At 37.4% G+C, this 12,955-nt stretch overlaps 1 protein-coding gene across 2 annotated transcripts in view; it reads right to left on the bottom strand.

Moving 5' to 3' along the window:
* The window catches only part of SCFD2 (sec1 family domain containing 2), a 1,435,497-nt gene that overhangs the window by 129,683 nt on the left and 1,292,859 nt on the right, over positions 1-12,955 (bottom strand). For both annotated transcript variants that reach the window (XM_053703972.1, XM_053703973.1), the window contains one exon: positions 11,318-11,452. In XM_053703972.1, coding sequence (XP_053559947.1) covers positions 11,318-11,452 — 135 coding nt within the window. The remainder of the gene's footprint in view (positions 1-11,317; positions 11,453-12,955) is intronic.

Genomic DNA, 12,955 nt, shown 5'->3' with positions numbered 1-12,955 from the left:
CCTTTGCCATGTCTTGTAAAATAAACGCTATGGGCGCCCTTGATGTACTTGGCGCCATTTGAGCGTGAGTCCCTAAAGCGGGAGTCAAAAGGTCTGACACGTGGGGAGAGTTAGTCGGCATAACTACCCCCACGACAGAATCCACTGGTGATAATGTTTTTAAAGACAAAAAATGATCTTTATTGTTTAACATGAAATCAGTACTTCTGGTACACATTCTAAGATGGGGTTCCACCATGGCTTTAAAACATAATGAACACAGAGCTTCCTCTATGTCAGACATGTTAAAACAGACTAATAATGAGACTAGTAAGCTTGGAAAACACTTTAAATCAAGTTAACAAGCAAATATATAAAACGTTACTGTACCTTTAAGAGAAACAAATTTTGTCAAAATTTGAAAAACAGTGAAAAAAGGCAGTAAAACAAACAAAATTTTTACAGTACATGTCATAAGGTAACAGAGCATTGCACCCACTTGCCAATGGATGATTAACCCCTTAATGCAAAAAACAGATAAAAAAAAAAAAAAAACTGCCACAGCAGAGCTGTGGATTACCTTCCCTATAAACGATTTTGGAAGTCTTTTTAGCCCTTTAGAAATGTCCTGTAGTATTCATGGGACTGCTGAGGGAATCTGGATGATTCATTTTGTAATTTTAACTGCGCAAAAAAGCGCTAAATTAGGCCCCTCCCACTCATATTACAACAGTGGGAAGCTTCAGTTAACTGTTTCTATGCAAAATTTAAGCCAGCCATGTGGAAAAAACTTAGGCCCCAATAAGTTTTATCACCAATGTACGTTAAAAAACGATTAAACATGCCAGCAAACGTTTTAAAACACATTTTTATAAGAGTATGTATCTCTATTAATAAGCCTGATACCAGTCGCTATCGCTGCATTTAAGGCTTTACTTACATTACTTCGGTATCAGCAGTATTTTCTTAGTCAATTCCATTCCTAGAAAAATATCTTACTGCACATACCTTTTCTGCAGGAAAACCTGCACGCCATTCCCCCTCTGAAGTACCTCACTCCTCAGAATGTGTGAGAACAGCAAATGGATCTTAGTTACGTCTGCTAAGATCATAGAAAAACGCAGGCAGATTATTCTTCCAAATACTGCCTGAGAAAAACAGCACACTCCGGTGCCATTTAAAAATAACAAACTTTTGATTGAAGAATAAACTAAGTATAAATCACCACAGACTCTCACAACCTCCTATCTATGTTGAGGCTTGCAAGAGAATGACTGAATATGGCAGTTAGGGGAGGAGCTATATAGCAGCTTTGCTGTGGGTGGACTCTTGCAACTTCCTGTTGGGAAGGAGAATATATTCCATAAGTAATGGATGATCCGTGGACTGGATACACTTAACAAGAGAAATGAAGGCTAGCACCAGTTTATAAAGTAGCAATGCTATTTCTGTTTAAAATTACGTTACGTCAAACCTGGTTATAAAATTGTTCAACACTATTTCTTGCGACAATTCCCATGGATATTTAACCAGTTCCAGCCATTCAAGCCCTGTCATGTGTAATCTTAATTACCAAATCAGTTCCAGAAAAACATTTATACACAGAATTCAGGTTTACTAAATTTTGGAGAATTTAGTCAAAATAAAACAGGAACAAAAAGTAACACACATGTAGTAGAAATGGAATAATATATTTAAAAGTCAAATAACAAATCTCATCGTTCTAACCAAGTTTTTATCATTAGCATTGATCCGACAGACAAGATCAGAAAGCTTTTTTTTCAGTTTGGCTCACATGGCCAAAAACACGAGTATTCTTCTAAACTGCTTTACAAAAAGGAGTAAAAAAAAACACTGTCCACCCACATGAGAAGGGTAATTAGTAAATGATGATACCGTATTACTCTGCTAAATGCACAAACAACTTTCCTCAGCTGCTGTTGCTGTCACAATAATGTGCCTCCTTCAAGGATGGGACATGGATTTCAAAGCGTGTTCTTCCTCGTGCATAAACACGTGCTGAAGCACTTCCTACACACGGCTTGATTCATGCTGATTACACAATGAATGGGTAGAAAGGATAGATGCCGCATATAAATTTGTCAGCAAAAAGGGTAATTAAATTTAATATACAACTGACTTCCAACTTTTTACCTCATCTATGGATTTCAAGTTTCACAATATCAGCTTGACCCCAAATTTCCATAGATTCCGACACACCTGTTTAACTTCTGGCAGGCTCTCATCTTGTGAAAGAGCACAAAGCCATATCATAACGGAAGATGGACACGTGCATGTGATGAAATTTGACTCAAAGGGGCATAGAAGTAAAAATAAAAAAAATAATCTAATTTTTCTCTTTATTGGCAATTTACCCCTTTTCTTGGTCACCTTAGTTGAAATGTGGCCGCTTTCATGAGGGTATATTGATTTAGGAGTGTGCACGAGTCTTGGGCACTATATTGGAGCAGTGTGTGTAATAATGTTATACAAATAACCCGTAGAGGGAGCTTTAGCTGCAGTAGGCAGCGGTGAGTGATGGCTAGCTGGTACTTTACTGGCACAGCTGGTATGACCATATTTAAAATTAGAGAATATACTTTTTTATCAGGCTCTCTATATTCCTCTTGTATCCATAATGTTTTAGATTGCAATCTTAAATGCTTTTGTATTAAAGGGACATTCCAGATAAAACTGGAATGCACACGGGTGCCTTTTAGTTTTAAATCGAAGCATTTTGCAACATACATGTATTAGCAAACAAATGTACTTAAGTATGCTCTGTGCGCCAGCATTTAAAACACAGGTACGTGTATTATCTGGTACTAAGTCAATTGGCATCATTGCTAACATGCTACAAGCCCCACTAGCGCTCTGAGCTGCTGCAGTATTTAAAATGCTGGTGTACTGAGAATATCTAACTATGCTTCATGCGTGTGAGAAAAAAAAACGTTAACACTAAAACAGTGATAAGTTTTACTAGAAGCATTTTTTCCAGTACATGAATATTGTAAATATGTTTCTATTTAATGATTATTAATCTTTGTGCATTTTAATTTTGACCGGAATGTCTTCTTACATCTATATGGGTTTAACAATCTGTTTTATTTATCCATTACACCCATGTATACTGAGCAGTGTAAGATAAAGGAAATAAACTCTCTGAGGAACATAAGACAATGAACACTGAAACACAAGATAATATTGGGGGACAAAACAAATTACAATGTAGTTCCCTATACAAGGCCATAGATGCAGTCAATATGGTGACTAAAGAACAAATGAAAATAAACTAAAATCATGTAGTACAGATACATTGCTTTAGATAAAATAAATAGTTGAATTAATTAATTACGTAATAATAATAATAATAATAATAATAAAACGTTAACAGTGGGGAATAATTACACATTATGGGGTCCATTTAATAATGGCCAGACGGACAAGGCCGGATATCTCCACCCCTGTCTGTCTGGCATTGCGGCTAGCGGGCAGTGTATCGCCAATGCTTGTGCAATGCTGCCTCCTGCTGCTTCTTAACTATCGACTCTATTCCCAGCTTCATAAATAGAGCCCTATGACTCACCAGCACTATACAATAACTAAACGTAACATACACAGTCAAATGTCACTGCTCTTATGTAAATACATTAAAAAAAAAAAGAAACATAGTTTAATTTCTGGAAATTAAAGGGTCATGAAACCCAAATTTTTTCTTTCATGATTCAGAGAATACAATTTTAAACAACTTTCCAATTTACTTCTATCATTTAATTTGCTTCCTTCTCTTGTTATCCTTTGCTGAAAGCTTTATCTAGCAAAGCTCAGGAGCAGCAGAGAACCTGGGTTCTAGCTGTTGATTGGTGGCTGCATATATATATCGATTGTGATTGGCTCACCCATGAGTTCAGTTAGAAACTATTAGTGCATTGCTGCTCCTTTAACAAATGATACCAAGAGAATTAAACAAATTAGATAAATTGGAAAGTTGTTTAAAATTGTATTCTCTATTTGAATCATGAAAGAAAAAATATTTGGGTTTCATGTCACTTTAAATGTAAATTAAAGGAAAAACAAAATTTTTAAGAGAACAATGTTTCTTCCACATATATTTTTTTATGAGCAATATACAATCGCTGGTTGCATTTCAGCATTAAAGGGACATTAAACCCACATTTTTTTCTTTCATGATTCAGATAGAACATGTGATTTTAAACAACTTTCCAATTTACTTCTATTATTTAATTTGCTTTGTTTTCTTGGTATCTTTTGATGAAAAGGATACCTAGGCAGGCTCAGGAGCTGCTGATTGGTGGCTGTACATATATGCTTCATGTTACTGGCTCACACAATACATTCAGCTAGCTCCCAGTAGTGCATTGCTACTTCTTTAACAAATGATACCAAAAGAATGAAGCACATTAGATGATAGACATTAATTGGGAAATTAATGAACCATGAAAGAAAATGTTTGGGTTTCATATCCCTTTCAAGGTAAAGTAAACATCTGGTAGTTACAAGACATTTATGTTGTCTTACTAGTCTTATTTGACTGTTATTGCATTGTTGCTGGATAACCTCACATGCAGGCATTCAGCAACAACACAAGATACACTCATGTAATAGAGGCATCCCGCTGAAAGGCATGCAATCTCAGGAACACCCTATCCCTGCAATTGTGAGAAGTTAAACAGATATAAGGGGCACCATAGCCTGGAATGCCTCACACGTAAGAGACCATAACACAGCCACCATACAGGGTATGATATGGTGCGTGTCCTTAAGGGCATAATGTCTGTTGTTAAGGGGTTAAATGTATAAATGAGTAATAGGACTCTCATGCTCACTGAAAAATAGTGATACCTCCCACAGAAAGAGTTGGTTTATTTAGCAAAGGAACATTCATAAAAAAAAAGAAAAAACATAATTTATGTAAGAACTTACCTGATAAATTCATTTCTTTCATATTAGCAAGAGTCCATGAGCTAGTGACGTATGGGATATACATTCCTACCAGGAGGGGCAAAGTTTCCCAAACCTTAAAATGCCTATAAATACACCCCTCACCACACCCACAATTCAGTTTAACGAATAGCCAAGAAGTGGGGTGATAAGAAAAAAGTGCGAAAGCATATAAAATAAGGAATTGGAATAATTGTGCTTTATACAAAAAAATCATAACCACCACAAAAAAGGGCGGGCCTCATGGACTCTTGCTAATATGAAAGAAATGAATTTATCAGGTAAGTTCTTACATAAATTATGTTTTCTTTCATGTAATTAGCAAGAGTCCATGAGCTAGTGACGTATGGGATAATGACTACACAAGATGTGGATCTTTCCACACAAGAGTCACTAGAGAGGGAGGGATAAAATAAAGACAGCCAATTCCTGCTGAAAATAATCCACACCCAAAATAAAGTTTAATGAAAAACATAAGCAGAAGATTCAAACTGAAACCGCTGCCTGAAGTACGTTTCTACCAAAAACTGCTTCAGAAGAAGAAAATACATCAAAATGGTAGAATTTGGTAAAAGTATGCAAAGAGGACCAAGTTGCCGCTTTGCAAATCTGATCAACCGAAGCTTCATTCCTAAACGCCCAGGAAGTAGAAACTGACCTAGTAGAATGAGCTGTAATCCTATGAGGCGGAGTCTTACCCGACTCAACATAGGCAAGATGAATTAAAGATTTCAACCAAGATGCCAAAGAAATGGCAGAAGTTTTCTGGCCTTTCTAAAACCGGAAAAGATAACAAATAAACTAGAAGTCTTTCGGAAAGACTTAGTAGCTTCAACATAATATTTCAAAGCTCTAATAACATCCAAAGAATGCAACGATTTCTCCTTAGAATTCTTAGGATTAGGACATAATGAAGGAACCACAATGTCTCTACTAATGTTGTTGGAATTCACAACTTAGGTAAAAATTCAAAAGAAGTTCGCAACACCGCCTTATCCTGATGAAAAATCAGAAAAGGAGACTCACAAGAAAGAGCAGATAATTCAGAAACTCTTCTGGCAGAAGAGATGGCCAAAAGGAACAAAACTTTCCAAGAAAGAAATTTAATATCCAATGAATGCATAGCTTCAAATGGAGGAGCTTGAAGAGCCCCCAGAACCAAATTCAAACTCCAAGGAGGAGAAATTGACTTAATGACAGGCTTTATACGAACCAAAGCTTGTACAAAACAATGAATATCAGGAAGAATAGCAATCTTTCTGTGAAAAAGAACAGAAAGAGCAGAGATTTGACCTTTCAAGGAACTTGCGGACAAACCCTTATCTAAACCATCCTGAAGAAACTGTAATATTCTCGGTATTCTAAAAGAATGCCAAGAAAAATGATGAGAAAGACACCAAGAAATATAAGTCTTCCAGACTCTATAATATATCTCTCTGGATACAGATTTACGAGCCTGTAACATAGTATTAATCACAGAGTCAGAGAAACCTCTTTGACCAAGAATCAAGCGTTCAATCTCCATACCTTTAAATTTAAGGATTTCAGATCCTGATGGAAAAAAGGACCTTGAGACAGAAGGTCTGGGCTTAACGGAAGAGTCCACGGTTGGCAAGAGGCCATCCGGACAAGATCCGCATACCAAAACCTGTGAGGCCATGCCGGAGCTACCAGCAGAACAAACGAGCATTCCTTCAGAATCTTGGAGATTACTCTTGGAAGAAGAACTAGAGGCGGAAAGATATAGGCAGGATGATACTTCCAAGGAAGTGATAATGCATCCACTGCCTCCGCCTGAGGATCCCGGGATCTGGACAGATACCTGGGAAGTTTCTTGTTTTAGATGAGAAGCCATCAGATCTATTTCTGGAAGTTCCCACATTTGAACAATCTGAAGAAATACCTCTGGGTGAAGAGACCATTCGCCCGGATGCAACGTTTGGCGACTGAGATAATCCGCTTTCCAATTGTCCATACCTGGGATATGAACCGCAGAGATTAGACAGGAGCTGGATTCCGCCCAAACCAAAATTCGAGATACTTCTTTCATAGCCAGAGGACTGTGAGTCCCTCCTTGATGATTGATGTATGCCACAGTTGTGACATTGTCTATCTGAAAACAAATGAACAACTCTCTCTTCAGAAGAGGCCAAGACTGAAGAGCTCTGAAAATTGCACGGAGTTCCAAAATATTGATCGGAAATCTCACCTCCTGAGATTCCCAAACCCCTTGTGCCGTCAGATACCCCCACACAGCTCCCCAACCTGTAAGACTTGCATCTGTTGAGATTATAGTCCAGATCGGAAGAACAAAGAAGCCCCCTGAACTAAACGATGGTGATCTGTCCACCATGTCAGAGAGTGTCGTAAAATCGGTTTAAAGATATTAATTGAGATATCTTTGAGTAATCCCTGCACCATTGGTTCAGCATACAGAGCTGAAGAGGTCGCATGTGAAAACGAGCAAAGGAGATCGCATCTGATGCGGCAGTCCTAAGACCCAACATTTCCATGCATAAGGCTACCAAAGGGAATGATTGTGACTGAAGGTTTTGACAAGCTGATATCAATGTTAAACTTCTCTTGTCTGACAAGGACAGAGTCATAGACACTGAATCTATCTAGAAACCTAAAAAGGTTACCCTTGTCTAAGGAATCAATGAACTGATTGGTAAATTGATCCTCCAACCATGAACTTGAAGAAACAACACAAGTCGATTCGTATGAGATTCTTCGAAAATGAGAAGACTGAGCAAGTACCAAGATATCGTCCAAATAAGGAAATACCAAAACCCTATTCTCTGATTACAGAAAGAAGGGCACCGAGAACCTTTGAAAAAAATTCTTGGAACTGAGGCTAGGCCAAACGGTAGAGCCACAAAACTGGTAATGCTTGTCTAAAAAGAGAATCTCAGACACTAAAAATGATCTGGATGAATCGGAATATGCAGATACACATCCTGTAAATCTATTGTAGACATATAATGCCCTTGCTAAACAAAAGGCAGGATAGTCCTACAGTAACCATCTTGAATGTTGGTATCCTAACATAACGATTCAATAATGATAGATCCGGAACTGGTCTGAAGGAATTGACCTTCTTTGGTACAATGAAGAGATAAAATAAAACCCCAGCCCCTGTTCCAGAACTGGACTTGGCATAAATACTCCAGCCAACTCTAGATCTGAAACACATTTCAGAAATGCTGAGCCTTTGCTGTGTTAACTGGGACACGGGAAAGAAAAGAATCTCTTAGCAGGAGGCCTTAACTTGAAGCCAATTCTGTACCTTTCTGAAACAATGTTTCTGAAACCAGAGATTAAGAACGGAATTGATCCAAATTTCTTTGAAGAAAACGTAATCTGCCCCATACCAGCTGAGCTGGAATAAGGGCCGCACCTTCATAGGTACTTAGGAGCTGGCTATAGGTTTCTATAAGGCTTGGATATATTCCAAACTGGAAATAGTTTCCAAACTGATACCGCTCCTGAGGATGAAGGATCAGGCTTTTGTTCCTTGTTATGAGAAAAGGAACGAAAATGATTATTTACCCTGGAAAGAAAGGGAAAGCAAAGTTGACTTAGAAGACATGTCAGCATTCCAAGTTTAATCCATAAAGCTTTTCTAGCTAAAATAGCTAGAGACATATACCTGACATCAACTCTAATGATATCAAAAGATGGTATCACCAATAAAATTATTAGCATGTTATAGAATAATAATAATGCTATAAAATTATGATCTGTTACTTGTTGCGCTAAAGCTTCTAACCAAAAAGTTGAAGCTGCAGCAACATCCGCTAAAAATATAGCAGGTCTAAGAAGATTACCTGAACATAAGTAAGCTTTTCTTAGAAAGGATTCAATTTTCCTATCTAAAGGATCCTTAAATGAAGTACTATCTGCCGTAGGAATAGTAGTACATTAGCAGGAGTAGAGACAGCCCCATAACCTTAGGGATTTTTGTCCCAAAAAACTCTAATCTGTCAGATGGCACAGGATATAATTTGCTTAAACGTCTAGAAGGAGTAAATAAATTACCCAAATTATTCCATTCCCTGGAAATTACTTCAGAAATAGCATCAGGGAGAAAAAATACTTCTGGAATAACTACAGGAGATTTAAAAACCTTATTTAAACGTTTACATTTAGTATCAAGAGGACCAGAATCCTCTATTTCTAATGCAAAAAACACTTCTTTAAGTAAAGAACGAATAAATTCCATCTTGAACAAATACAAAGATTTATCAGCATCAACCTCTGAGACAGAAACCTCTGAACCAGAAGAACCATTATCAGTATCAGAATGATGATGTTCATTTAAAAATTCATCTGAAAAAAGAGAAGTTTTAAAAGACTTTTATGTATACTAGAAGGAGAAATAACAGACATAGCCTTCTTAATGGATTTAAAAAATAAAATCTCTTATGTTACCAGGAACACTCTGAAAATTAGATGTTGACGGAACAGCAACAGGTAATGTAACAGTACTAAAGGAAATTTTATCTGCATTAATAAGTTTGACATGACATGCAATACAAATAACAGCTGGAGAAACAGATACCAAAAGTTTATAGCAGATACACTTAGCTTGGTAGCTCCAGCACTGTGCAGTGATTTTCCTGAAGTATCTTCTGACTCAGTTGCAACGTGGAACATCTTGCAATATGTAAAAGAAAAAAACAACATATAAAGCAAAATTGATCAAATTCCTTAAATGACAGTTTCAGGAATGGGAAAAAAATGCCAGTGAACAAGCTTCTAGCAACCAGAAGCAATAAATAATGAGACTTAAATAATGTGGAGACAAAAAAGACGCCCATATCCTTTAGCGCCAAAAAAGACGCCCACATTATTTGGCGCCTAAATGCTTTTGGCGCCAAAAATGACGCCACATCCGGAACGCCGACATTTTTGACGCAAAAAAACGTCAAAAAATGACGCAACTTCCGGCGACACGTATGACGCCGGAAACAGAAAAAAAAATTTTTGCGCCAAAAAAGTCTGCGCCAAGAATCACGCAATAAAATGAAGCATTTTCTGCCCCCGCGAGCCTAACAGCCCACAGGGAAAAAGTCAAATTTTTTAAGGTAAGAAAAAATGATTGAAAACAAATGCATTTATCCCAAATATGAAACTGACTGTCTGAAAAATAAGGAATGTTGAACATTCTGAGTCAAGGCAAATAAATGTTTGAATACATATATTTAGAACTTTATAAATAAAGTGCCCAACCATAGCTTAGAGTGTCACAGAAAATAAGATTTACTTACCCCAGGACACTCATCTACATGTTTGTAGAAAGCCAAACCAGTACTGAAACGAGAATCAGCAGAGGTAATGGTATATATAAGAGTATATCGTCGATCTGAAAAGGGAGGTAAGAGATGAATCTCTACGACCGATAACAGAGAACCTATGAAATAGACCCCGTAGAAGGAGATCACTGCATTCAAATAGGCAATACTCTCCTCACATCCCTCTGACATTCACTGCACGCTGAGAGGAAAACCGGGCTCCAACTTGCTGCGGAGCGCATATCAACGTAGAATCTAGCACAAACTTACTTCACCACCTCCATCGGAGGCAAAGTTTGTAAAAGGTGAATTGTGGGTGTGGTGAGGGGTGTATTTATAGGCATTTTAAGGTTTGGGAAACTTTGCCCCTCCTGGTAGGAATGTATATCCCATACGTCACTAGCTCATGGACTCTTGCTAATTACATGAAAGAAAGATTTATTTAAAAGATTCTTTGCTAAACAAAACAGATGACATGTCTAATTATCATGTCCCACTAAAGAGCAAATACATATAGCCATTGGAGGCAGAAGCTAATACATTCTCATATGGGAATGATTTGCTCACTGCCTCCCTCCAGCACAGCCTACTGCTAAGCAAACTGCAGATAGATTTGTTAACTTTCAAAATTATTAATATGTAATTCCATGTTAGGATTTGGTAAGCTTAGTACCATGTAATAATGATCATGTCTTCTTTTTTTGGGCAGGATCTATTTGAAAGAAAACTGGATAATTATGATACTACCTACAGGATGATAATTATATATATATATATATATATATATATATACACACACAGGTTTAACAAACTTTTCTAAACATGTTTTTGAAGAGAACTACGTACATGTTTTACCTCAAGAATTATAACTGCATGCCCATGCTTAGAGGCACAGAAGTGTAGGACTTGGTTTTGTATATTTAAGAAAGCTTGGACACGCACTTGCTTGCAGGTAACCTATTAGCCCACAAAACAACGAAGGCAAAAATTACCCAGAATATGAGCCCATAAGTAAATGTTAGATATGTGAAAATGAAAGCTGTCGGTAAATTTATTGGTAACTTTACTGTTTGACTTACCTTCATAAACATGCTAAATCCAGTTTTTAGAAGGTCAGTGAGACCAGAAGACATGTGCTCAATATCGACAGGCTCTGTGCGATCAGGATGAAATATTTCCTCCACAATCTGTTTCAACAAAGGCTTGTACGAGGCCTAGAAAAGTAAGTAGTTACAGATAGATTTAAAAAATGTGCAGACAAATTTAGTATATAATGTCAGTAAAAAAGAGCACTGCAAATTAAATTAGCATACCAATTTAGCATTTTAAAATCAGTGGAACCCTTTGTATTATGTACTGAGTTTTAGGTGTAAATTGCCTCCATTATATTTTGACAAATAGCTCCATGCTCTCTGACACCTGGCAGATAAATGTCTGTGCAAGGTGGAAATACATTGGGTGGGACCTTGGCATTATTTACAATGTAACAAATTACCTCCCCGTGAAACAGGTACACATCAGAGGAGCATGAAGTCATATGCTTTCTCTCATCATGCACCAGAGATCATGAGGCAAGTCCCACATACATTGTATAAATTTGGCAGAAAGTGGTTAAATATGTGTTCTAAGTGTGTTACTGGCAGCTGGGAGTTAAATGATATTATGTATGCTACTAGCAATACAGGGGTTAAATGCCTGTATTGTTTGTGTCAGTTAATATAAGGGGGTTAAATAGGTTCCAGTAGCCAGTCTCTAACTCTGAATCTACAGAATGCCCAACCTTCAAGAAGCTATATGAAATACTTTTATCCAAATTATTCTGACAAAAATCATGAATTTGTGTGTAGTAATGCACTTCATATAAGAATTCTACTGCGTTGCATCAATGATAAAATACATTTTAAGTTTACTGAGTAGGAATATCTATGTCTAAAAAACTTCGGGCGAGATTACAAGTGGAGCGCTAACAGTTACCCAAGAGCGAAAAGGGATTTATCGTGGGTGTTTGCGTGCGTCAGGTTTTTCGCTTAAATTACAAGTTGAACATAAATGTGATCACTTAAGTGCAATTGAAGTTAACACTCGTCGGGTTAGCGCGTCCTCAGAGCTCTGGTTAACTGTTTTGCAAAACAAAAAAGTGTCACAATACACTGCTAAGAGGCAAGGGCATTTTTATTTATCATTCGTCATAGCAAGTCTCCTTCTAAGATTTAGTAATTTCTCTATCAGTTCTAATATATGGGTTTTAAATAAATGAAGTGCCTTGAGTATAATGTTCATGTGCTCAGTCATTTTGTCTGTGCATCTAATAAAATGTAATTATCTATGTATGATCACAATAGCTTATAATAGCTTTAGTTAAAAGCAGTGTGGCCAGCTGCCATATTCCCGGAACACAAAAACTGAACTAAAAGAACTGTACTAAAATAAGCATTTGATTCAGGTGATGCCCCAGTCAGAATATAACTCCCCCACTGCAGGTTCCAGAGCAGGTGGACCAAGAGCTCACCCCACTGTTTAATCACCTTTTAATCACATCTGCTTAGTGCGGATGGCAGTCCTGATGAGCAGACAGAGCAGGGCAAAGGAATGGCTATTATAAGCAGACATCCCTGTGCTGCAGCTGCGGTAGTAAGATACTGGCCACTGGCTGGGAGACCCTGCTCACTCTCTGCATGGCCATGTAATTAGAGGTACTGAGCTGTGCGAGGCTGAGG

The sequence above is a fragment of the Bombina bombina genome, chromosome 2 (genome assembly GCF_027579735.1).
Source record: "Bombina bombina isolate aBomBom1 chromosome 2, aBomBom1.pri, whole genome shotgun sequence".
Lineage (NCBI taxonomy): Eukaryota > Metazoa > Chordata > Amphibia > Anura > Bombinatoridae > Bombina > Bombina bombina.
Note: the sequence above shows the minus strand (reverse complement) of the source record. Positions and strands in the feature narration are given on the sequence as shown.